Raw genomic sequence first — 26,848 nt, forward strand, 5'->3', positions numbered from 1 at the left:
AGTTACCTTGATTTTTGTTTTCACGATCACAAACACCTTGATGAATAGAGGATCATAGAGTGATACAGCTGTGAAAAATGTACGTTGAAAATAAAATGCTTTGCAATAATGCCCATCACGATCACGAAAACAAATGACGATCACGATCACCAGACTTGATTTTTTTGTCATCACGGATCACGGGCAAAGTCCCATCACGATCACAGAAATGGAAATTTCGGCAATCACGGTCACAGAAAGGTCAAAAAACGCCAATCACGATCACGATTTAAAACCCTTTGGGGCCCGGCCTCACATATGCACACACACACACAAACACATACACACATGCATTACAAACACTGCGTTTTCTACATGTATCTATTCTTTGCACTATCAAATACAATCAGTGAAGTGCATGACTGATTGAATGAATGACTTGTCTTTATTTTGTGAGGATAAAACTAAGATTTATGGAACTGGTCTAGCTCGTCTTCCAACCTTTGTATATGGACCAATACAATGAGGAGAATGGATAAATGATATGAGACGATGGACAAAAAGGACAATTTGGAACTTTGACGTAAACGTTTTTGTTTTTTTCGTGTTTGTTTGTTTAGTTCCTAAATGTTTTATTTGTTTGAAAAGAGACTACAGTGTACATGAAGTTATGCACACAAGTGGTTTATATGGATTTATTCGCATATTTCCTGTCTTTAGATACAAACCATGCCTTGAGAGTTACCTCCCTTCCAACTTTCACATTCTTGGTCTTCTTGGAAGTCAACTTCCGCATCGACAAAATAACGATCATTTCGGCCCGGAAAGACCAAGGTTTATTACGACGCAACTGACATTTTGGTTGAGATTATAGTGTCGGCTGTCAAGGGTTAGTTTACCCGGCAGGAAGGAAATCTTCAACGCCAGCGGCCATGACAACTAGAAGGGAAACTGGTGTTGGTGAGGAAGCGATGAAAAGTCAGGAAACTCCCACCAACCGGACCATAACAGAGACTACGGATACTCTACAGTCTTTGACCATAACTACCTGTGAAATGTGTGACGACAAAGATGCTGTTGTGAGTTACAGGTGCGAAGAGTGTGATCAGTTTGCTTGCGAGACGTGCGCTCGATCACATTCTCGCATCAAGGCCACTCGCTCGCACACTCTCACACCAGCGACCACCACTGAGAGAGAGAGAGGGAAGTGCAGAAAATAAAGCGAAAGATGCGGGAGATAAACATTAAACTGTACAATATTTTTTACAATTTTAGTTTATATTAATTTGTCTTCCTCATCTTTAGATTTTCTTTGTTTTTTCTAATGTTACAAAAAACTTGTCTTTTTCAGAATGGCGATGTGTTTGAATACACAGATGGAGAGTTTTTGCACAGCACTAACACATGGGGGCCAAGCTCTGAGTTTGAGCTCAGCAGGGTAGGAATGCTTTGATCGCACAGATTATTCCACTGAGACATTACAAAACAAGGGAGAAAACTATAAAGGTCAAAGTTAAGCAAACAGCAATCACAGAGTCACATTATTTTTGCCCTGTCAAGAAGCAAATAGTAACATTAACAACACTTATTGTCCATTAAAATGGGAATTTTTCTTAGACACATCCTGTAAACATGCATAACTTGAACATGTCATGGGGAGCCGGAGGGGAGGTGGGGGGGGGGGGGGGGGGGGAGTAAACTTACACCATATGTGTAATCAGATTTAAAATGCTTATAGAAAATGTGGTACAGTGGAACCCCCCTTTTAAGACCCCCCTCCCAATTTAAGATTTCCTCCATTTTAAGACGCTGTTTTCTCAATCGTTTTATTCGTAACTTCTGTACATTCACCCCCATTTTAAGATCACTCACTTCTTTTGAAGACCTGATTTTCTCAGAGTTTTGGAGGTCTTAAAAGGGGGGTTGTACAGTATTTATTGCATCATTCAAGTAGTCTTACATCGGAAAAGACTTTTCACTGCTAAGGCCAACAACAACAAAATAGACTGTTTACGGTATCCCAACCGACCCTATTTTTTCGCGCGACCCTAGACTTTTTTTTGGCATTTGGGGGAGAAAAAAAAAAATCTTTGTTTTTTGGCAAAATAACTTAAAAATATGATTTTTTGGAAGAAAAAAAATCCGGACCTACCGACCCTATTTTTTTGCCTATGTTACCGTAAACAGACTTTTTTTTGTTTTTTGCCTAATGGATGCATTTTATATATTTTTTTATGAGAACATGTAAAAATTGTTTGACTGCAGCTGTTATTTTTCATTAAAGATGATCTGTATGGTTGTTATCTGTTTTGACAGTTTGATAAAGAACTCCGCCAGAATTGGGATGCGGCAATGAAGGCTGGAGCTTTCCGCTACGACATCGATCACATCACCACGCGCATCATTCCCGGACCCAAACATTATGTGGCTCAGGTAAACCGTAAAGTCACATTTCATCAACATTATACAATTTTGAAATTCAGGTGTGGTTGTCATAGTTTGCCATTTCATCCTAAAACTGAGATTTTTTCTTTTTTAAATTACTCTTTTTATTTTTATTTTGTTGAGGAATAGCATTTGAGGATCAACAAAGTTTTAACTAACAGATAATTAACAAGTACGAAGCTGCTAAGGCAGAGACAAGAAGCTAAATTGCAATGAATATAGGGGACTAATATGACGCGTAATGTGTGCTCCCAATGAGTATTTTCACCTTAGGAAGTAAGCTATATAAACGCTCAGACTCCTCCGAAAACGGCGTATGGCTGCCTAAATGGCGGGGTAAAAAACGGTCATACACGTAAAATTCCACTCGTGCAAAAAACACGAGTGTATGTGGAAGTTTCAGCCCACGAACGCAGAAGAAGAAGAAACGCTCAGAGTCTATTGGGAGTCTCCCTGAAATGACAACGCTAAAGTTCACTGATTACCACAAGTACAATTAACCAGAAAGGTTGACGTACCTTATTGTGGTTGTGTTCTAACTTATCTTCTCCACTGATTTTCCCCAGCTCAACCTGCTGAGAGCCAAGGAGAGGAGAAAACCTCAGGACATCCGTAGCATCAACCAGCCCTTTAATCCTGACATCTTCAACTTCACCCAGGTGGGGCCGCAAGAACTGGTGTTCAACCTAAAACGTGTTCAGTCAAATTCTAAGTCAAGTTCAAAGCCATCTCCAAACACACTTCAGGTATGTGACAGTAAGCATCTTGTACTGTATGCCTTGATTTAGATCATTTCATTCTGCAATGTTAATTTCACTAACTAGTGTTCAATCTGAAACGTGCACAATCAGATTCTAAGTCAAGTTCAAAACCATCTCTAAACACACTTCAGGTATGTGACTGTGAGCATCTAGCTTGAACTGTATGCCTTGATTTAGATCATCTCATTCTGCAATGTTTTCACTATCTGGTTGAAAAAGGTTTAAGTGTTTTCTTTAGAAGCCTTTTGTGATTTGTTTGAAACATTAACTTAATAGGCTTCATACAGGGAATAGACATGCAGTGTTAAATTTTGTTCTCAGGAAACCATTTCAGTAACTGAGTTGTTAATCAAACTACTGTAGTGAATGGTAGTTACCTTACTTTTCATTGTTTTAAAGCTTGAATACAGAAAGCACAGTTTTGTGACGCCTATACCTCTGAGTGGTTTATTTATCAATGTAGCACGTTTCACAATGCAGTAGTACTGAGTAACACATTGACACTATTAATAACATTAGTTGATAAAAAAAATCAAATCAGTTAAAAAAAAAATCACCCAAAAGCAGCTGTTACTGAAAACTTTCAAACCAAATTTGCAAAGAGATGCTTCAGCTAATGAAAACTCAATTCAAGTGTTGTTTTAATTTCTAGAATGAAGATCCCGTTACAGAAAATACAGCTCGGCTATAAGCGTATAATTACTGTAAGGCAGCTGTGCAGTATCAACAAGACTGTAATCTGCCTAGGAATGTAGGTTTGCCACTAAAAACTGATTGTATCTGTTATGATCTTTGTCAAAGCTCGGCAGAGACATCATGTAATGTTGCTGTAATGGCAGCAGGTAAGTCATGGCTTACCATAATCTGAACTTGGCTTGTAGGTATAGGTACGTGGCGGGGATGTAGCTCAGTCGGTAGCGCGCTGGATTTGTATCCAGTTGGCCGCTGTCAGCGTGAGTTCGTCCCCACGTTCGGCGAGACATTTATTTCTCCGAGTCAACTTTGTGTGCAGACTCTCCTCGGTGTCCGAACACCCCCCGTGTGTACACACAAACACAAGACCAAGTGCGCACGAAAAAGATCCTGTAATCCATGTCAGAGTTCGGTGTGTTATAGAAACACAAAAATACCCAGCATGCTTCCTCCGAAAACAGCGTATGGCTGCCTAAATAGCGGGGTAAAAAACGGTCATCACGTAAAATTCCACTCGTGCAAAAAACACGAGTGTACGTGGGAGTTTCAGCCCACGAACGCAGAAGAAGAAGAAGAAGTAGGTATAGGTACAGGGGAATCCCCACTTAGGACCCCCAAATTTAAGACTCCCTCCCTTTTAAGACCCTGTTTTCTCAGATCTTCTGTTCGTAATCTCTGTAAGTTTACCCTGACTTTAAGACTCCCTCCATTTTAAGACTTGAATTTCTCCGATTTGTTGGAGGTCTTAAAAGGGGGGTTCCACTGTACATGTACTAGTACTGTAGCAGTCTGGGTCACAGCGTAACAGCACAAAATCATGGCCAGCCAAAATGACATCTGCTAGTACTGTAGCAGTCTGGGTCACAGCGTAACAGCACAAAATCATGGCCAGCCAAAATGACATGTACTAGTACTGTAGCAGTCTGGGTCACAGCGTAACAGCACAAAATCATGGCCAGCCAAAATGACATGTACTAGCACTGTAGCAGTCTGGGTCACAGCGTAACAGCACAAAATCATGGCCAGCCAAAATGAAATGTACTAGCACTGTAGCAGTCTGGGTCACAGCGTAACAGCACAAAATCATGGCCAGCCAAAATGACATGTGCTACTCTGGAACCCCCTTTTTGCGACTTCCAAAAATATGAGAAAATCAGGTCTTAAAAAGGAGGGAGTCGTCAAACGGAGGTAAATTTACAGAGGTTATGAACAGAAAATCTGAAAAATAAGACTTGAAAAAGGAGGGAGTCTTAAATTTGGGGGTCTTAGAAGGGGGGGTTCCACTGTTTCTTGGTGACAGTCTTGGTTGCTTTAATGTTATAGGAAGACATAGATGGCCATTTTACTGTTCAAAATCTTGTAGTGGATAATATAGCTATTCTGATGAACACGTGGGGGAATTCGGGGGCTGTGATTGGATGGTCTCTTCCGATCATCAAAGCATAATGCTGCGGAAGTCGGCCATTTTTCTCAATATCCAAAAGCATATTGTCGTAAACAAAGACGCATGGTTCCGGTTTCTTCCACGTGTATAAAGTACATGCATACCTCGCCAGGTTTGTTTCTGTGACTAAAGAGATATATATATAGTCGACAGACGATGCCATTTGCTGTGTGTGTGTTTTTGTTGTTGCTTACTGTACATGACATACATTACGTGTAAAATCCAGTTCTTTAACAGGCAACAAACCTTGCACATTTCCAGAAGCTGCAATCTGAAGCGACCTATCTCTGATTCTAGCAGACGATATCTCCAATGTTTAACACAAAATCAGCAAACTCCTGTCACATAGAACGTCCATTGTACAGTGCAATGTTGAAATGAAGTTACCGATCTGAAACATTTAGTCGTTTCTTCTGATCTGAGACAATCCTTGTTCTCTTATCATCTACAGATTTACCGCAGTCTTCACCACGCGAATTCCTAACAGAAGTCAGACTTTCGAACATACAATATACGTAGGCAAGCATGATACGTCATGACGTCATATGATTCCTAGCATATTGACGTAATGCCAAACATCCGGTTATCTCGAGTTTTCTCCGTAATACATGTCCGTGGGTTTTTCAATGTTCGGTTATTTCCGTGGCTTCATGCGGAAATGGAACCGTCGTCTGCAATCAACGACATGGACCATTCTGGTACTTGTTGCTGACAAAAACATGATTTTAACACAGAATTTAATGTCAGAATAGCTATATAAACGCTATTGTGTTTTCATCGTAGCAATAGGGTCCGATATTTAGACTCGAACAAGTATAATGCGACTCGTCTTCGACTCGTCGGCATTATACTTGTCTCGTCTAAATATCGGGCCCTATTGCTACGCTGAAAACACAATAGCTGGTATTGAAAATTAAATTTGAGTTTATTTGAGTGTTTGTAAGGTATCTATATATATACATGTATATATTTTTTTGTTATCAGGTACAGAAGGCGATGGAGCTTGAACACAGCAAAGAGGAGGAAAATGGCGCAAACGAGATTCCACGACATTCTGGACCATCTGGACTTGTAGCCAATGGACTGCCTCATCCTCCATTACAGGTGAAAGTCTAAAACCTTTTTTAACCCTTTTTAACGCATCCCCAGTTTCTCTATTTCACATATCTTTTGTCAGAAAACGGTGTGCGCATATTTAATTACAGTAGCAGTCGTTTTCAATACACGTTCATTTAAGATACAAAATTCCCCTAAAGACGAAATAGACAAAATTCTGCAAAATTTTAAATGGTATATTAATTGAGTTTTTATTGGTCAAAATTCTGATATTCAGATAGGACATCTATGTATTTGCCTGGAGGACAAAAGTACTATTTATCGGGTGCTTGATAATAAACAATTGAATAAAACGTCCTCCCCACAGAACGCCAAAGGCAAAGATGATCGCCACGCTCTAGTGATTAATGTGAGACAATGATTGAATAAAATATCCTCCTCTCCACAGAACGGCAACGGCAAAAGCAAAGATGATCGTCACGCTCTAGTGATTAACGTGAGCCCCATGGAGTATGGTCACTGTCTTCTGTTGCCACAGGTCGACAGGTGTTTGCCTCAGGTAAAATTGTGTTTTTCTCACCTGATAGTCATGTTTTAGAGTAGCTGGCTTAGATACAAGACAATACAATAATAATTGCACTGCTAGGTATTTTGTTAAACTGGTATTTAATAATTTCAAGAAGAATGCATCGAACAAAAATCAGTCACTCGGTGATGGCAACCGGTCAAATGTGCTGAAATGTAATAGCAAGGAAGACAGGGCGTTTTATTTTCATACAAAAACTTGTCAAATTCAATCAAAACCGATAGGACTGACTGTGTGACGATTTATTGTGGGGGTGTTTTAATCAAAGCCCAGCAAAAACATGGGAATTTTCCAGTTCAAACACTGGTTGCACTCTCAGGTTTACAGCAATACCTGAAGAGTGGACACCTCCCGTGAAAGGTCACCTTCTGGGGTCTCATTGTCTATTATCTTGACTTAAATATACCTGTCATGACAGGTGCCACCTCCAATGTAGGTCCCAAGGGTGTCCTTTCATTGCAGGTACACTGAAAACATTCATCATGGTTAAGTGACTACTTTTTGCATGTGTGGGTGACTTTCTGTTTCAGATTGTGACCGAAACATCCATCAAAGTTGCTCTAGAAATGTTGCTTCTCAGTAAACACAGGTATAGTAATGGCACTTTGATTAATTGCTGTATCTTCAACCTGACAATGATATAAACCTCTGCTGAACTGCAGCTTTTTGAGAAAACCATGATGCATATATATTCTTTCACCTGCCACAAATTTAGCTATGCTATATAATGTGTGAGGTTTGCTCGGTATCTGTCCTTGGCAAGTTTCCACATACTGTATCTGTTTTCACACTCTGCACTGTAGTTTTTCCAGTTTTCATTTAACCTTGTTTATAACTTCTGATTATAAAGTTTTGTCATTTACTGATTTAGAAGTCGGAAGATAGTCAGGTTTCAGTAGAATTTAAACCCCATTTATACCCCCTTGGCATGGAGAGTAATTAATTCAGTTAATTTCAAACGTTAAAAAAGTCATAGAAAAGTATAAGTACTGCAAGTTTTCCGAATTTAATTATAAATGCTTAAACATTGCAGAAAGCCAGTAGATATGGAAACAGATATGTGTCATTGGTATCATGGTGTGCAGCAGGTGTTTTAGGGATCTGCATTTGGGAGCTTGAGTGGGCGGTATTGGGCGCTCTGGGGGGATAAGGGATGTAGCAGGTGCTTCAGGGATCTGCATTTGGGAGCTTGAGTGGGCGGTATTGGGCGCTCTGGGGGGATAAGGGATGTAGCAGGTGCTTCAGGGATCTGCATATTGGAGCTTGAGTGGGCGGTATTGGGCGCTCTGGGGGGATAAGGGGTGTAGCACTGGTGCTTCAGGGATCTGTATTTGGGAGCTTGAGTGGGCGGTATTGGGCGCTCTGGGGGAATAAGGTGTGTAGCAGGTGCTTCAGGGATCTGCATTTGGGAGCTTGAGTGGGCGGTATTGGGCGCTCTGGGGGGATAAGGTGTGTAGCAGGTGCTTCAGGGATCTGTATTTGGGAGCTCGAGTGGGCGGTATTGGGCGCTCTGGGGGGATAAGGGGTGTACAATAGTCATTGCAGAGTTTCTAATTTGGCACTGATATGGTTCAAGATACTGAGTAGGTCTCAGCTTTTTTCTCTCATGCACCACTGCATACCGCCAAAGTGACTTTCTGTTTAAATCCCAAAACAGATAGACGGCTAACATTCCAACATTCAGAATTAAAAAACCCACAAGAATTGTAGGTTATTGGAACGTTTCATTATTGGCAAAACAAAACGGTACAGACAGACAAACACTTATGATATAAATAATGAACTTATCTCAAAATCGTCGATGAATCATTTCGTCATTGATCATTACCTTGCTGGCATCTTGCAAGCGAGTTTTGTCGATGATTTTGAGATAAGTTCATTATTTGTACCATAAGTGTTTGTCTGTCTGTCAGCTTCAAAGACCACTGGGTCACCGTACTGTAAATGTAACGTTCTGTTTAGTCAATAATTAAACATTCCAAGAACCTACAGTTCTTGTTTTTTTATTCTGTCTTTCTGCTTGCTGCTTTCAGAGGGTACCGACTTGGTTTCAACAGTCTGTGTGCCTTTGCCTCAGTCAACCATCTGCACTTCCATGCCTTTTACCTGGAACATGAATTGGTGGTGGAATACTGTGTATGTTCTGTGGACACCTGTAGATACAATACACAACCTTTTCAATATACATGTATATATCTCTTTTTACTTTTTTTTCTTCTCTGTGTTCGTCAAACATGTGTGTTCTAAAAAGCCGCGTTGATAAAGAATAGCAAAAAGATAGTATGAGGTTATTGATACATGACAGTGCTTGGTTATTTCATTGTTGTTTGAAACATCGGTACATCAGCAACAAGCCCATGATTTTAGCTAGGCTCACATCCATGCACACACGCATGCACACACACACTCTGTCTCTTTTCTCACCCCCCTTCTCCCTCCATTACTCATTTTGAGTCATTACTTTACAGGAAAAGAAATGTGATAGTCACACTAGTCTGGGAGGCTAACGTATAATGTTATTTGTTCTTTTTTGTTTGATTTGTTTTAAAGTTAAAAAACAAAGGAATACTGTACTCACCAATACAAGAACGAGACAAGAAAAGTTTTTGTTTTAGTCATCCATTAGGCTCAGCACAGCAAAACTGTAGATCTATAAATGACTGGATGACCCCAATTGTAACTGTAGGTGCATTTTTTCAAAACCTGGTGACTCACTTGAGTAAAACTGTAGATCTAATGAATATATAACCCAAAATGTACATGTTTGCATTATTTCAACACCCGGTGACTCACATGAGTAAAACTAGATCTAATGAATAGATTACCCCAATTGTAGTATTTGTACATGTGTTTGTTATGTTTACAGCCGGTGACTCACCTGGCAGGCGACCTGTATGAGATCAATACCATGCCTGTGCCAGGCTTTGGCTTCCAACTGCACGGTTCCACGGTAGAGGAAGTCAGCAGGTATTTTGTATATCATCTGCACAAACAAGCATACACACATTCTCTCTCTCTCTCTCTCTCTCTCTCTCTCTCTCTCTCTCTCTCTCTCTCTCTCTCTCTCTCTCTCTCTCTCTCTCTCTCTCTCTCTCTCTCTCTCTCTCTCTCTCTCTCTCTCTCTCTCTCTCTCTCTCTCTCTCTCTCTCCCGGAATCAGTTCGAGTCCCAACAAGTCTCAATACTTTCAAAAAACACCTCTCATTACATTTGTCAAATTACGAAAAGTCACAGTGATGGAAGACTTCGTTCTGATTATTTTCATATCGATCATATCTGCATGTCCATAAAGCATCAGTGTTTCATAACGCAAGAATGTATGTATAGCCTACAACGTGTATATAGCCATGTGAATAGTTTTTCTGCCTTTTTTTTATTTTTTTTTTTTCATTTTATTTTTTCTTTTTTTTTTACTGTCATGCTTATCTTTTGTAATTGTTTTACGTTTGTATATATATATATATGTGTATTTAAGATTAGAATAGTCCCTCTCTGGGCGAGGGCTGGTTGAAAAGAAGCTCGTTTATATTGCTTATGCCACAACCCTTGTAAAATAAAATTTGATTTGATTTGATTTGATCTCTCTCTCTCTCTCTCTCTCTCTCTCTCTCTCTCTCTCTCTCTCTCTCTCTCTCTCTCTCTCTCTCTCTCTCCACCTGGCATTGAGTAACTTAGAACTGCATTTTTTTTACAATTTTGTAATCAGTAATCTTTTGATATAGCCCAGTGTATGGTTGGTTGCTGCACTGAGCGGAATGAATCTCTAATGTTGATTCTTATTTCAGACTGTGACGTCACTTCCACAAGGCTAAACAGGGAGTTTTCCTTTAAATCTGTGTTTTTAGGCGCCTACTACATGTATTTCTGAAAGGTTTGACCAGATGCGCATAAGTTCTGATAAAATCTGTGTGACAGAGTGATTATTTTGTCTTCGCAAGAAATTCTATAGACTGGTCCTTAATACATGTACGACTGAATGTACCAAAAATGATACTTCTCATGTATTTGCCATGATAATAACTTGAATTCGAATTAAACCTTTTAAGTTGTGTAGGTACAGAGGAGGATAATTCTGTCAGACAGGTGCACCAGGTAAGCAGCTACTTCCAGGAGGCAGACATCGCCCACAACCTCTTCATCTGTCGGGGCACTGTGTTCGGGGAAACCAGACAGTCCACCAAAACCACCGTCCGAGTCTACATTTGGCCGCGGCGCAAGTTTGTCGGTATGATTTTTGTGGAGATTTTTTTTTTTTTTTTTTTTTTTTTTTTTTTTTTTTTTGCCCTTACACCTGTTCCTTGTCCCGGTGGGCTCTCACGCCCCCCCGTCCCTGCATTCGCTGCTCCATCCACATCTGAATTTCGTTCCGCTGCCAGACTTGTCGATTTTACAGACGCTCCAGGGAGGGATGTCGGGTCGTTGCGGTAGGCTACCCTCGGAAGATGACACTGCACTTCTGCTGAGTCACTTCGACGGTGTTCAGTAGTGGGTCTGTCCCGAGCTAACGGACGCAGCCCACTACCTACTATGCCCCCTACTAACGACATTGACAGCTAAGTCGCGGAGCCAGACTGAGTGAGGGTCCCCTCCAGAGAGCAGACCGCCACCACGTCCCTCCGTCGACCCCCCAGGACGTCACACGTTGAAGACTGACAGCAGAAGTACTATTCAGGGAAGGATGGAACAGGAACACTGAGACCAAGGTCACCATGAGAGCTCCGGGCATGAAGGGCCACAAGAGCAAGGACAATTTATAATTTTGGATGATTAATGAGATGAGGATGATTATAATGATGATGCTATGGATTTCCAATTTGGTTTGAGACTACGTGACAGGGCAGCATTCTACGCTTACTGTCATAATATATCCTGGTGTCAACCAGGCCTAAGAACTGCCGCACCTGCGGTGTTGGTCAGGTAAACAGAACCTGAGCACCCTCAAAGTCGCATTCGTTAAGTGAATGACACTCGGCTGTGTGATTCCAGCCTTCCCATAGGAACCATAGCACTTCCACTCTGGGTAGGAGCCGACCGTAGCCCGAAAAACCCACATGACCCTGATGGGATTCGAACCCACGACCTCCCGGCCCACAGCCCGATGCGCTAACCACTGCGCTACGGGGGCCGGTGTGGAGATTTTGGTTAATGATCTAGTTATGGGCAAATAAAGTAGGGCTAGTTTGTTACAGGGAATCAGTGATTGTGTTAACAGGACATTTCTGGGATTTTACTGGTTAAAATATGGAAATACATGTACAAGAAATCCAATTGTCAACCCCTTGAGTCTCAGATGATTAGTGATTGGATCATTGCATTTGACATGTTTTCTGTATAATCAAGTTCAAGATACCTTCCATCCTTCCTTCCCATGTAAACCAGCATCCAGGCTTTTACATGGAGTGAGAGCATCCTTCCACTTGAACGCGTACCAACAATCAGCATCCAGGCTTTTACATGGAGTGAGAGCATCCTTCCACTTGAACGCGTACCAACAATCAGCATCCAGGCTTTTACATGGAGTGAGAGCATCCTTCCACTTGAACGCGTACCAACAATCAGCATCCAGGCTTTTACATGGAGTGAGAGCATCCTTCCACTTGAACGCGTACCAACAATCAGCATCCAGGCTTTTACATGGAGTGAGAGCATCCTTCCACTTGAACGCATACCAACAATCAGCATCCAGGCTTTTACATGGAGTGAGAGCATCCTTCCACTTGAACGCATACCAACAACCAGCATCCAGGCTTTTACATGGAGTGAGAGCATCCTTCCACTTGAACGCATACCAACAATCAGCATCCAGGCTTTTACATGGAGTGAGAGCATCCTTCCACTTGAACGCGTACCAACAACCAGCATCCAGGCTTTTACATGGAGTGAGAGCATCCTTCCACTTGAACGCATACCAACAATCAACAGCCGGGCTGCTTTCTGTGCAGAGTGAATTTTTGTTGTTGATGAATTATTTACACATTAACATGCTTCCATTTGAAACTTCGAGGTCTTCATCGGGGATTGACGCCCGACAAAAGCTTCGCTCCGTCGGGCTTCAATTAGACTTTGGGAGGGCGTCAATCCACGATGAAGACCGATCTATTTTTAGATCAGTGGCAACTGTGGCACAGGCACATGCAATCTCTCAGAAAAAAACCACTTCTGCTTTAATTGAGAAGCAGGAAATTTATGGTATTTTGGTATTGTGGAGAATATAAGCTACATGTCATTAATTAATTCTGAGGATGAGAGTACAGTCTCGCTTAGGCAAAGGGCGGAAGAATACGCTCTGTGGAAAAGTTAGCGCACTCCAAGAGTGCGCTAACAGTTTTAGCGCATCGCCATTAGCCAATCAACTGGTTCACATCAGTCATGTGACACCAGTACTTACTGACAATTATTATTATTATGTTCTTAATTCATGTAAAAGCCTGAACAGATCTGTGATGGCTGAAATGATGGGTTACATAAGAAGGAAGGTATAGTTGAACCGGCCCTGGTGACCACCTCTCAATAATGACCAAACTACCTCCCCCAAAAGCGCCCGGACAAGTTTTTTGTATTTGTATTTCTTCTTTTTACATTTAGTCAAGTTTTGACTAAATGTTTTAACATAGAGGGGGAATCGAGACGAGGGTCACAGGTGTATGTGTGTGTGTGTGTCTGTGTGTGTAGAGCAATTCAGAGTAAACTACTGGACCGATCTTTATGAAATTTGATATGAGAGTTCCTGGGTATGATATCCCCAGACGTTTTTTTCATTTATTCGATAAATGTATTTTATGACATCATATCCGGCTTTTTGTAAAAGTTGAGGCGGCACTGTCACACCCTCAATTTTCAATCAAACTGATTTTAATTTTGGCCAAGCAATCTTCGACGAAGGCCGGACTTCGGTATTGCATTTCAGCATGGAGGCTTACAAATTAATTAATGACTTTGGTCATTAAAAATCTGAAAATTGTAATTAAATTTTTTTTTTATAAAACGATCCAAAATTACTTTTATTTTATTCTTCATCATGTTCTGATTCCAAAAACATATAAATATGTTATATTCGGATTAAAAACAAGCTCTGAAAATTAAAAATATAAAAATTATGATTAAAATTAAAGGCACAGTAAGCCTCCCGTAAACCATCACAGAGTTCCCCGAGCGTCTACATACAGTACAAGCATACTTCCATTTGAACGCTCACCGAACGGGAACATCCTGGCTGCTTTCTGTCGAGCGTGAGAAATGTTCAAAGAATTTATTTTCGTGGACTTGCTCCTCTACAACAATGGCGCCTCGTTTTGGTGCTGGACGGCTGTTATGAATATTCAATACCGGAAATCACGCCCGGACAGTAAGCCTCCCGTAATCCATCACAGATACTGTCAGGCTTTTACACACAGTACAAACACCCTTCCATTTGAACGTTCACCAAACGGGAACATCCTAGGTGCCCTACGTAAAGAGCGAGCAAATTTTAAAGAATTAATTTTGCAGATTGTCTCGAACACTTTTTGGACCCATCCTGAACTCAGGTCAAAAATTAGTTACTTCCCTTCGGGTCTCATTCTATCGATGTAAACTGGCAATAGCCGTGGATCGATGATTATCAGAATGTTTTTGGACCGTGGTGCGTTTTTGCGATAGACCTAACTTTTAAAATCTAAATAATAAATTGACAGCTTGTTACACAAACATTCTTGCAAAAGAATTCTTTTTTCATCAAGACAAGATCAGTACAATTCGAAGTTGTGAAAGTTTGAAAAAAGAAAAGCCCTGAAGCAGGGTCACGCAAGGGTCGTAGCAGACGACGGTTTATGCATATCGCCGTTCCTCTCAACAGTCAAAAGCCATCGCTAGAGTTCTTGTAAACCACAGCCGTTTGTTTCGTGCATAAAAACGTGCTATTGTAGATAAGCTGACATCGAGTCGCATTCAAATGACTAACTGACGACTACATTGTGAAAAAGAGAAACTGGATCACACGGGTTCACGATGGCTCAGGGGTAAGATAAACCACGCAAAAATAAATTCTTTGAAAATTGTTCGCTCTTTACGGAGGGCACCTAGGATGTTCTTAATCGGTGAGTGTTTGAATGAAAGGGTGTTTGTACTGTGTGTAAAAGCCTGACCGTATCTGTGATGGTTTACGGGAGGCTTACTGTGCCTTTAAATTTCCGAAATCGTTTTAAAAACTCTTTCATCTTATTCCTTGTCGGTTCCTGATTCCAAAAACATATAGATATGATATGTTTGGATTAAAAACACGCTCAGAAAGTTAAAACGAAGAGAGGTACAATAAGGCGTGCTATGAAGCACAGCGCAACCGCTACTGCGCCAAACAGGCTCGTCACTTTCACTGCCTTTTGCACTAGCGATGGACTACGTTCAGTTTCATTCTGTGAGTTCCACAGCTTGACTAAGTGTTGTAATTTCGCCTTACGGGACTTGTTTACATTTAGTCAAGTATTGACTAAATGTTTTAACATAGAGGGGGGAATCGAGACGAGGGTCGTGGTGTATGTGTGTCTGTGTGTGCGTGTGTGTGTGTAGAGCGATTCAGAGTAAACTACTAGACCGATCTTTATGAAATTTGACATGAGAGTTCCTGGGTATGATATCCCCGGACGTTTTTTTCTTTTTTTTGATAAATGTCTTTGATGACGTCATATCCGGCTTTTTGACTCACATGCGAAGCAAAAGTGAGTCTATGTACTCACCCGAGTCGTCCGTCCGTCCGTCCGGACGTCCGTCCGGACGTCCGTCTGGACGTCCATCCGGCCGTCCGGAAAAATTTAACGTTGGATATTTCTTGGACACTATTCAGTCTATCAGTACCAAATTTGGCAAGATGGTGTATGATGACAAGGCCCCAAAAAACATACATAGCATCTTGACCTTGCTTCAAGGTCAAGGTCGCAGGGGCCATAAATGTTGCCTAAAAAACAGCTATTTTTCACATTTTTCACATTTTCTCTGAAGTTTTTGAGATTGAATACCTCACCTATATATGATATATAGGGCAAAGTAAGCCCCATCTTTTGATACCAGTTTGGTTTACCTTGCTTCAAGGTCAAGGTCACAGGAGCTCTTCAAAGTTGGATTGTATACATATTTTGAAGTGACCTTGACCCTGAACTATGGAAGATAACTGTTTCAAACTTAAAAATTATGTGGGGCACATGTTATGCTTTCATCATGAGACACATTTGGTCACATATGATCAAGGTCAAGGTCACTTTGACCCTTATGAAATGTGACCAAAATAAGGTAGTGAACCACTAAAAGTGACCATATCTCATGGTAGAAAGAGCCAATAAGCACCATTGTACTTCCTATGTCTTGAATTAACAGCTTTGTGTTGCATGACCTTGAATGACCTTGACCTTGGGTCAAGGTCACATGTATTTTGGTAGGAAAAATGTGTAAAGCATGTGAGTCGTATGGGCTTTGCCCTTCTTGTTGTAAAAGTTGAGGCGGCACTGTCACACCCTCATTTTTCAATCAAATTGATTGAAATTTTGGCCAAGCAATCTTCGACGAAGGCCGGACTTCGGTATTGCATTTCAGCTTGGTGGCTTAAAAATTAATTGATGACTTTGGTCATTAAAAATCTGAAAATTGTAATTACATTTTTTTTTTATAAAACGATCCAAATTTACGTTTATCTTATTCTTCATCATTTTCTGATTCCAAAAACATAAATATGTTATATTTGGATTAAAAACAAGCTCTGAAAATTAAAAATAGAAAAATTATGATCAAAATCAAATTTCCGAAATCGATTTAAAAACACTTTCATTTTATTCCTTGTCGGTTCCTGATTCCAAAAACATATAGATATGATATGTTTGGATTAAAAACACGCTCAGAAAGTTAAAACGAAGAGAGGTACAGAAAAGCGTGCTATGCAGCACAGCGAAACCACTACCGCGCTAAACAGTCTTGTCAGTTTTACTGCGTTTTGCACGAGCGGCGGACTACGGTCATTGTGAAAAAATGCAGTGCGTTCACTTTCATTCTGTGAGTTCCACAGCTTGACTAAATGTAGTAATTTCGCCTTACGCGACTTGTTTATTTCTTCTTTTGTGGGGGGGTGAGGGTTAGGGGGTTATACATGTACATGTATTTCAACTTCCCATTGCCACCACCTAGCTGTCTGTAACAACCACTTCTGGTCAGTCGATTGGGTGGTTGTTTTAGACAGGTCCGCACCAGACCAATTAAGTGCGCACGGAAAAGATCCTGAAATCCAATTGTCAGAGTTCGGTGGGTTATAGAAACACGAAAATACCCAGCATGTTTCCTCTGAAAGCGGCGTATGGCTCAGCCTAAATGGCGGGGTAAAAACGGTCATACACGTAAAAATACACTCGTGCAAAAACACGAGTGTACGTGGGAGTTTCAGCCCACGAAGGCAGAAGAAGAAGAATAGACAGGTCCCACTGTACCTTCAAGATTGATCAGAAATGTTCTGTTTGTGGAAAGAACCAGTTTAGATCTTGTTATAGGTAGGTAGGTAGTTTTTTTGTTTTTTTTTACCACTTTTCCTTCCCCATTTCTTTCACCTGTCAAGGGAAGCTGAAACATTTGTCTATCCGTTTGTTTATTTTGTATTTTTATTTTTTCACATGTTTATTTCTTGTTAGTTCATCCCAGAGTTCAAAACTAGTGGTTTGTAGTGACTGTATCAGGATTTTTATTTTAGTGAATTGGTCAGTAGTACATGGATAGTATGTTCACTTGTTTTTTTCTTGTTTTCAGCTGCTTACCGTAAGTTATGACATAAAAAGGGGGAATACTACATGGAAAAGATTATTTGACGGATACTGTCTGGTACTCTTATGTCTATATAGAAGCCAAACACACAACACACAAAATGTGATTGTGAGGTTTTAATCTTGCATCTCCCCCGAAATCGGCGTATGCTGCCTGAATGGCGAGTTAAAAACGGGCATACAAGTACAAATCCACTGGTGCAAAACATGAGTGAACATGGGAGTTTCAGCCCATGAAGGAAGAATAAAGATGTTTGCCTCTCTTAAATGGCAAGTGGTTTCAAAGAGAGACACATTATTATTAGATCTTTAAACATCGATCAGTGTGAGGTTCCTGCGATAAAGATGCTTTCCTTTGACTTGGCTTTTGCATGGTACTGGTAGTGTTCAGGCAGTGTCTGCAGACAGTACCCTCAAGGGTGATTTTTGTGTGCTTTTTTATGCACATTTGGTGGATTTACCGTACTTTCCGGGTGACAAGGCGCTTCGTTATACAAGACGCACCCCCTTCTTTTTAAAAAAAATTGTAATCCAGTCACCCATTGGACGCAGGGGGCCGATAGGGCGCACCAAAATGACCCAGTTTTTGCCATGAGAGGTGGTTCCCCTGTCATATCTGAGAGAGGAAACACTTCCTGCACCGGGGTCAGTGACCGGTCAGTGACCGACTTTAACTGAGTGAAAATATGTGTGCTCTGTGTGTGCGGCCAGATCAAAGGCATTGTGATAGCTGGGTGGCCTTGTTTATAGACAGGACCTTCTTCCCAGGGGTCAATGACCCAGTTTTTGCCATGAGAGGTGGTTCCCCTGTCATATCTGAGAGAGGAAACACTTCCTGCACGGGGTCAGTGACCGGTCAGTGACCGAGTTTAACAGAGTGGAAATCTGTGTGTGCGGCCAGATCAAAGGCAGGGCAGTACCTTGTAGCTGAAACATGCATTATCACAAGTTGTTTGACTGGTACTCAAGCGGTCTCTTTGATTTTTTTCGTATTTCATACACGGATTAGGCGCTTCGTTATACAAGACGCAGGGGTCGAACTCGAGGAAAAAAGTCGCGCCTTATGTCCCGGAAAGTACGGTAGCTGTTTGGTTTGTTGCTGGGATTTTTTAAAGGGTTTTACTTTCAGCTGTACACAGTGCGGACGGTATGACATTTTCTTTAAATATGATACACTTTCTAGAAAACAGAGTATAACTGCATGCGTAGATGTCTGGGTGGGGGAAGTGATCATGCACGCAAAGGCGTATGAGTGAATGTGGGAGTTGCAGCCCGCGAACGCAGGAGAAGAAGAAGAATCTGATACACAAACACACAGGACTCTGAAATCTTACACCTGACTATAGCAGATGACATCTTGGCTGGCAATGGCAGCTGAGATCACTAACTGCATATAAAGTCTGAGTGCTTGAGTTGGTTCTGGCAAGGAAAGGATACGGTTAGAGGCTTGACTTTATTTGGCTAATTAAATTTGCAGTTTCCAGTGGAACTCTTTCATGATCAGTGGTTAAATATATCTGTGAAATCTTGAGACACCTGGCATCTAACTGTTACTGAGAAATATATGTTAATAACCATAATGTTGCATTAAGAGGGAGAGAGAGAGAGAATTTTGTTTTGATATTGTCGTCCTAATCTTGACTATTACAAGTGGACTATTTGTGCCTCGATATTTTATTTATGTTCTTACGTTTTATGTTGTATATTGTAATGCTGTATACCCCACACCTGAGTTTCTCTTCATTGAGATAATAAAGTGTTTTATGTCTATGTGTTATAATTGCTGTGTGATTTCATTGAGATATTCATAATTAAATTACATATTCTTACTCCGAATCACATAAAAGCATTGACGCAGTCTTACATGCTACAGGTCTGAAAAGGCTACCCGTCTTAAACAATTTTAAAGGGGAGCAACCCAACACAAAAAGTGTAAATACAGGCATGGCAATGACCACCTACCCGGGGAGTTACCTCCCATCTGGGTTACGTGACGTCACTTCCCCTGTAAACACCACATGTCTTCATACGACATTTCAGCCTACAGCAGAGAGGTCGTCGAATTTTTGGCTCCGTGTGTGGCTGAGTGCTGGTGTTTGTAAGGACACCCACCGGCCGCCTAACCCGTCTTAACGGCTTGCCTTTACGTGTTTGGTGAGCTCTTTCCATTTTGGTCATTATTTTGACAAGAATGTTGTTGTAGTTGCTGACTTTTCGTCCGTTTTGCGGACTTGTAAAAAATTTTTCAGTAACGCATTTTGGGGCTCCATGTTTGCTTGTCAGCTTAGCTGACGGCGAATGTGGCACGGCCTATATTTTGGTTAGGTAAACCTTATTTTACCTCTTTACTTGCCTTCTGCTTTGTTAGTTGGTAAGCGCTTCCTTTTTTAGTCATTAGTTTGACAGGAAGTTTGTTGTAGTTGCTAAATTTTTCGTCCGTTTTGGACTTGTTAATTTTCAGTAACTCTTTGTTTTGCCGCCTGTTGTCTGCGTCAGCGCGTCTGACGGTGAGATAACATGGCTAGGTGTGTGTCATTGGTCTTTCAGACCATTGGCATTTGTTGTTGTTTCGTACTAAGCATGTATAACCGCTTTGTCCGTTACTTATTCTGCCCCAAATGAATTTGGGGGGCAGTTTAGCACGTCTGTGACGTGTCTTGCTTCTTGCTTTCCCTCTCTTGGCATCGGAGCGCGGCGCTCTGGTGTCTATACTGTTTTGCTCTCTTTTTCCAGAGTTTCGCAGTTTGGGAGGGAAGATTGCAGCTTCACACGCCGTCTCCAGCGTTGTACTTCCGCCGGCGGCGGGTGACGGCCGCTCTTTGGCTTCCTGTCGGCCACGGCTTCCGGTCGCGGGCCTTCAGCTGCGTCTGCTGCCTCCTTGGGGGGCATGGACGGTAAGTCGAACTGCTCCACTGGCTCTCGTGAAGCCACCGGACGCTCTCTTTTGAGCAACAGTTCTTGGTCGCAGGCTCACTACCTGCAAACTTCCTGCCCGTCAGGATATGCTGCTCGTCATAGTTCCGATCGTATTGCGAGTAGGGCTATGACTGAGCAATGGCGGCTTCCGCTTGCGGGAGTCGCGTTTCCGGGTTTACCCGGAGGCGAAGGTCAATCTGGCACACCCACGAAGGTCCCTGCTGGTGTCGACTGCAAAACTTCCTGCTAGTCAGGATATGCTGCTCTTTCTAGGCCTGATCGCACAGCGTGTACGGCCGTGACTGAGCAATGGCGGCTTCCGCTTGCGGGAGTCGCGTTTCCGGGTTTACCCGGAGGCGAAGGTCAATCTGGCACACCCACGAAGGTCCCTGCTGGTGTCGACTGCACAACTTCCTGCTAGTCAGGATATGCTGCTCTTTCTAGGCCTGATCGCACAGCGTGTACGGCCGTGACTGAGCAAGGGCGGCTTCCGTTTGCGGGAGTCGCGTTTCCGGGTTTTCCCGGAAGCGAAGGTCAATCTGGCATACCCACGAAGGTCCCTGCTGGTGTCGACTGTGGACTGGCCTTCGGGCCACCGGGCTTCCGGCCCCAGTCCTCGCAGCAGACGCTGCCACTGTATGCGGCTTCGTCCGTTGCTTAATCTTCTGCTCTTTCTAAGCCTGTTTGCATTGCGTGCACGGCTGTGAATAAGCAAGGGCGGCTTCCGTTTTCGGGAGTCGCGCTTACGGGTTTTTCCGAAAACTAAGGTCCTCCATCCCGTGCACTCACAGAGGTCATGGCTGGGGTTGACCGTTGACTGGCCTTCGGGCGTTCTGGCCTCGGCCTTAGTCATCGCAACAGGCCACTGTGTTTCATTTCAGGCACTCTCTGCTCCAGGCTGGCTCCAGCTAAAAATAACCGGCAAGAACCACCCTCATCCCCCTATTTACCCTCCCTTTCCTTTCCTCCCCCCATTTCCCTCCTACCCGGCCCCATTCACAGTGGCGCCTGACAGACGACTCTTTCTTTGTCTGCAGCTAGCGTGGCCAGCAGCTGCTGTGTTGATAAGGTTCTGTAGCTCGCGCGCTCTAGAGAGAGCCTAAAAACAGTGAGAACGTTTTCTGCACTGTTCAGAATGCCTGATAAGTGGCCCTCTATATACTCCCGCAAGGAAATAGTCTCCATGCGTAGGGTGTAATACTTGAAAGTAGAACAGTGGTTATACATTGTATACTCTTGAGAATAGAATAACAGGTGACCTTTCTTTTCCCTTTTGGAGGTTTGTCAATGACGCCGAAGATGCTTACTCATGGCGGTGTTTTCCAATGTGTCACTGTGTGTGTGTGTGCGTGCGTGTGTGTATGTGTATGTGTACATGTGTGTGTGTGTGTGTGTGTGTGTGTGTGCGTTCGAAATATATACAAACAGTAGAGTATATCGTATTTACATACATATTATGCCAAGGACTACTAGTAAAAGTCATTGATGGTGCGCATGTAAAATTTGTTTTGCGTTTATATAATTATAAAATTCAAAATAGTGTAGATATAAAATTCAAAATAGTGTAGATAATGTCAGTAACATATAAGAAAGAAAAAAGATCTTACGGCAATACATGTTCATGAAAATTGTTAGCTGCATGTGAATAAAACAAAAAAGCTTACCTCACGGCCCTCCTATACAAGTCTCACAAACTTGTATATATATATAATATACCACAGGAGAAAAAAAAATAGCTCGCGCGCGCTCACCCAAATCCGCTCGAAGTGCCACATGATATTAGCCCCAGACAACACATAGGCGGATAATACATGTATGTCAATCGTATGAAACAAAACATGCCACAATTTACAAGACAGAAAAAAGGCTAAATGAGAGAATTAAAAAAGGTGTTTGCTCTTCAAGTAAATAATTATACCACACCTTACAGATCTGAAAAACACATGTATGCTACAGTTAAATAAACAGGAAACCCAACATCCGAAAGCACGGCACAATCTATAAGAGGACAGAAGACAACACAGTAAACAAAACATCATAATCAATGTGTCACAATAAAAGAACACAAAATATTGGAAAAAAAGACAAAGGTAATCCCTAAGTACACTGATATATACATGTACAACACTTTACAAAATATATATACAAACAACAGAGTATATACAGTCGTATTTAAAAACATATTATAGGCATGCGTATGGTGCGCATGTGAAATTTGTTTTGCGTTTATATAATTCAAAATAGTGCAATTAATGCCTGTAATATAAAAGAAAGAAAAAACGGTCTTTCAATACATGTTCATGCAAATTGTTAGCTGCATGTGAAGAAAACAAAAAGCCTACCTGACCCTGCAACTGTTGGTCAGTAATCCAATAGCAGCACACAAGTCGATTTGAAAGTTTTTCAACACAGTTTTTCACTCGTATTGTTCTCACAAACTTGTATATATACCACAGGAAAGAAAACTCGTCGATCCGACGACAATTTAACGTTTGTTTCATTATCGCAAACAAAACAGAACAGACAAAACGAAACAAAACAACACAGCACAACAGTTGGGGTTGTTATTTCTCTGAGATGCTGAAGAAAAAAAAGATGACGTGCATTGTAATGGAATAGAGTGGGTGTAATTTCAAACTAAACGGTTCAAATGTGAGTGTAAACACACTCTTTACGCGGGATCACATTCCCTCACACGCATATGAACACACACACACACACACACACACACACACACACACACACACACACACACACACTATGTACATGCTTAAGAACAAAAAAGAAGGGGGAAAACACAAAACAAAACAAACAAGATGAAATGCACGACAGTCAACAGAGCTGCATATAATAGCGTACTGTAGCGAGTGCCTGTTCCGAGAACCTGCGCGTGGGTTAATTCACACAACTTACCCCACAAAAGTGCTTCAGAAATCATACACAAACACCTTTAACCTAACTTGTTTTCACTCTATCACACAGTTAAGACTAAGTACTTACTGATGGCAAAATAAAAACACAGTCGGTTGGGCTGTTATCAGTATTCAGTGTGATTATAAACTGATATACAACGCGCAAATTCTGTTTCTTTTAACAGGAACAAAGAACAAGAGCTGAGTGCCAGTGATATTAGTATTACCACAAAATCAAACAAAACGAGTCGAATGAATAAACTCCAGTTTGCACCAACACAATGCCTGTATATTCAAGTAACAAAATACACAAGATGAACATAATCCCAGGTGTAAGTCACTGAAACGATCCCTTTTTCACACCAAGAATCACGTATATTTTTCAAACTGGCGCCATCGCACACAAGCTCCATAGAGCCTTTGTGTGCTAGAGACAGCGCGCGAAAGGGAATCAAGGTCACTGGCCGCGCCGCGGCACGCTATAAGTGAGCCAACGAGCTGTAAGCGAGTTCAGCTGAAAGTGCAAATCTCGCACCAAATAGAACAGTGTGAGGCGTTTCCGTTTATGCGGCTTCGTCTATACGGAGGTCAGTGAGTGAGGAACAGGATAAGTCCTACGGACATCCGGACAGTCGTCATTCCGGTTTACCGGGAGCTTAGGTCCTCCTTTGCGATTACACTGTGTGTCTCCTGGAGTTGACCGCGGACTAGCCTACGGGCGTTCGGTCTTCTGTCCTCAGTCCACGCAACATTTGCTTCCGCATTGTGCGGTTTTGTCTGTTGCGTTTCCGGCTTTGTCCGGATGCATTGTTCTTCTTCCTAACACTGTTAGCGAAGTGAGGAACATCGGCTGGCCTATGGGCATGCAGGCTTTCAGCCTCGGCCGGGACGGTAGTCACTTCACTGGTCGGGTGTTGCGTCTACTGTCTATTCAGTTCTGGTGGCTTCGGATGTTACCTCCTCTTTGTCTTACCCTCTTATGGGAGGGGTGAGACAGGACGGTTTCCGGTTGAACGGGTTTCCGGTTTTCCGGTTATCCTGTTCAGTAGCTTTCCACTGGCAACTGTGACTTCGGTCAGTGTCAGTTCTCTGGGCTATTCTGTTATACAGTCTTTAGCCAGAGACCAGACACGTTCTGTCGAATCTCTCGGCTTCTCTCAAGGCCTCGATGGAGATTACTTCCAGATTTTTTATGGAGGGACATTGGCTTCCTCTTTGGTTGCATTCAGCGATGTCGGACTTCCGTTCCGCGAAGGAGGAGTTTTTCCTACTTCCGGTTTGATAGTCACCTTCAATGTGGGTACCATCTTCCGCAGGTTTTGGCTGGCCATCTCCTACCGGAAGTGGTATCCACGGGTTCCGGTTCTGCTACTCGGTTTTCACGGGTCAGTTCCGGAACACGCGCAGCCTCGGCTGTCTTCGGCTACACAGGCTTCGTCTTTTGTTTCTTCCTGTCATAGGAAGTTCTCTTGGCTGAAGCTGGGTCGGATTTTGCTGGCGTCTTTGCTCTTCCGCGTACACCTTAATGGGAACGCAGGAATTTAGAGGAATTTGGACGTCAGTTTTTGGAATTTGCCTCTTTTTCGGGGATGATCGTCAGAGCGCTCTCGCGCTCTTTCCTGGAGTCACTGAACATTCCACGCTTAGTGTGTATCAGGACTCTGATGGCATCTCCACTCGTTCAGCCTGGCTAGGGCGAACGAAGAACAAAGAGGCTGTCCTCCCTTCACCTCTCTTTATAGTCGGGTGTAGGGAGGACTTGTTTCTCTCGCATGCTCAGGTCTCTGAGCGGGCTAGGAGGGACAATTGGGCTTTGACCGGAGTAGAGGGATCTGCTTTTTGAAGTTCGGTGTTCTTACCAGAAAAGAAAAGTAGATCCCGTGGGATAGAGATCAGCGGATCTCTGACTTCTCTCTACAAGGGTTAAAGCAGAGCTGGCCTCCTCACGGGAAGCAGGCTCAGGCCTCGGGACGTTTTCAGCAGGCGGCCATTGGGCAGTCTCTGTCTGATTCTCGAGAATTAGATCACCTTTGGGCAGGGAGAAGGGCAGCCTTAGCAGCAAGCCTCTCTCCCCAAGGAAGTGCCCCCGATCACACCCTCCGCCCCCACTTTGGTGATGGCGGGGCGGGTCTCCTCCTTGCAAGTTTTCATTGGATGGTCTCTGTACACAGCCAATAGTTTGTGGGAGTGGTGAGGTCGGGGGACTCCCATTGATCTAATGAGGGCATATTTGCTTATGCGTCAGCCGATCCTTTCACAGTGATCTAGGCCCATCAGCTCGAGCACCCGCTGAGGTCTCTTCTGGTCGGTGCTAGCGCTGTCCTTCGGTTATACTGCTTCAGTCCTCAGTTAGTGTGACAGCAGTTCAGCCACGGGCTGCTGCAGTGGCACTTCCGGTTTTACCGGAGAGGTTGTTTCTTCCACAGACGCTTCATGGGTACGTCTGAGTTTTGGAACAACGGCTGACCTTAGGGCATCCAGGCTTTTTAGCCTCGGCTGGTGCAACGGCCATTCCACCTGTGGGCGGTGATGGTTGTTGTTTTCCCTGTTCTTGTGGCTTCGGACTTCGACTTTCTTTCCTTTATTTCATCTTAGGCAGGAGATGAGATAGGACGATTTCCGTTTGAGTGGGGCTGCTGTTTTCAGGCTTCCCCGTTCTTCTCAGTTTGCCACAAGCTGCTGGACTTGGTCCTGGTCGTCTTTGCAGAGTCTGACTCCGTCTTTCTCTAGCGATCAGACGCGTTCTGATGTTTCGTCCAAGCTTAAGTTGCGCTTGAGTTGGCCTCGGAAGTAACATTCAGATTTTCCTGAGGGGACATTGTCTTTGGCAATGCATATTGGAGGAGTCATTCTTTGTGGCTTATCTCCTCTCTCAGGTTTTTCGCTACCCCTCTCCTTTTGGCAGAGCGGTATCTAATGTTCCCGTTTTCCTTTGCTGTGGGCTTATAGCCCAGCATATTAGGTGGCAGCCGAAACTTATGTTTCGTATATTTACCTGGTACTTTGGGTACTTTGGTACATGGCTGTTCCACGGGTTTTACGGCTCTCAGCCTGAGCCTGTGCTATAGTCTTCTACTCTGCGTGGTTCGACTATGGCATTTTCGGGCTGCGGCGTTTGCCAGTTGATCGCCGTGTCTGACTCTCAGTCTTTCAGAGGTAGACAGACACGGCTAGTTGGTCGGCTGGACTCAGGAATTTCCATATGGCCACTAGTTCCCAATTCCAGTGGGGGAGCTTGTTTATTTTATCTTGTCAGCGAGCCGCGCGGTGATAAATCCCAGCCGCGTA

General features: G+C 42.8%; 1 protein-coding gene across 2 annotated transcripts in view; it reads left to right on the forward strand.

Annotated features, from left to right (window-relative positions):
- The first annotated feature begins 748 nt into the window (after window positions 1–748).
- LOC138952035 (GDP-D-glucose phosphorylase 1-like) overlaps window positions 749–26,848 on the forward strand; it is a 36,508-nt gene continuing 10,408 nt past the window's right edge. The window contains exons 1-10 of one of the 2 annotated variants that reach the window (XM_070323611.1): window positions 749–1,058; window positions 1,331–1,417; window positions 2,296–2,412; window positions 2,991–3,170; window positions 6,307–6,426; window positions 6,827–6,937; window positions 7,495–7,553; window positions 8,998–9,100; window positions 9,831–9,931; window positions 11,043–11,188. In XM_070323611.1, the coding sequence (XP_070179712.1) occupies window positions 912–1,058; window positions 1,331–1,417; window positions 2,296–2,412; window positions 2,991–3,170; window positions 6,307–6,426; window positions 6,827–6,937; window positions 7,495–7,553; window positions 8,998–9,100; window positions 9,831–9,931; window positions 11,043–11,188 (1,171 nt within the window). In that variant the 5' untranslated portion in view covers window positions 749–911. Of the gene's footprint in view, window positions 1,070–1,330; window positions 1,418–2,295; window positions 2,413–2,990; window positions 3,171–6,306; window positions 6,427–6,826; window positions 6,938–7,494; window positions 7,554–8,997; window positions 9,101–9,830; window positions 9,932–11,042; window positions 11,189–26,848 lie in introns of both variants that reach the window. The other variant, XM_070323612.1, reaches the window with a different exon arrangement.

Source organism: Littorina saxatilis, linkage group LG17 (assembly GCF_037325665.1).
Source record: "Littorina saxatilis isolate snail1 linkage group LG17, US_GU_Lsax_2.0, whole genome shotgun sequence".
Classification (NCBI taxonomy): domain Eukaryota; kingdom Metazoa; phylum Mollusca; class Gastropoda; order Littorinimorpha; family Littorinidae; genus Littorina; species Littorina saxatilis.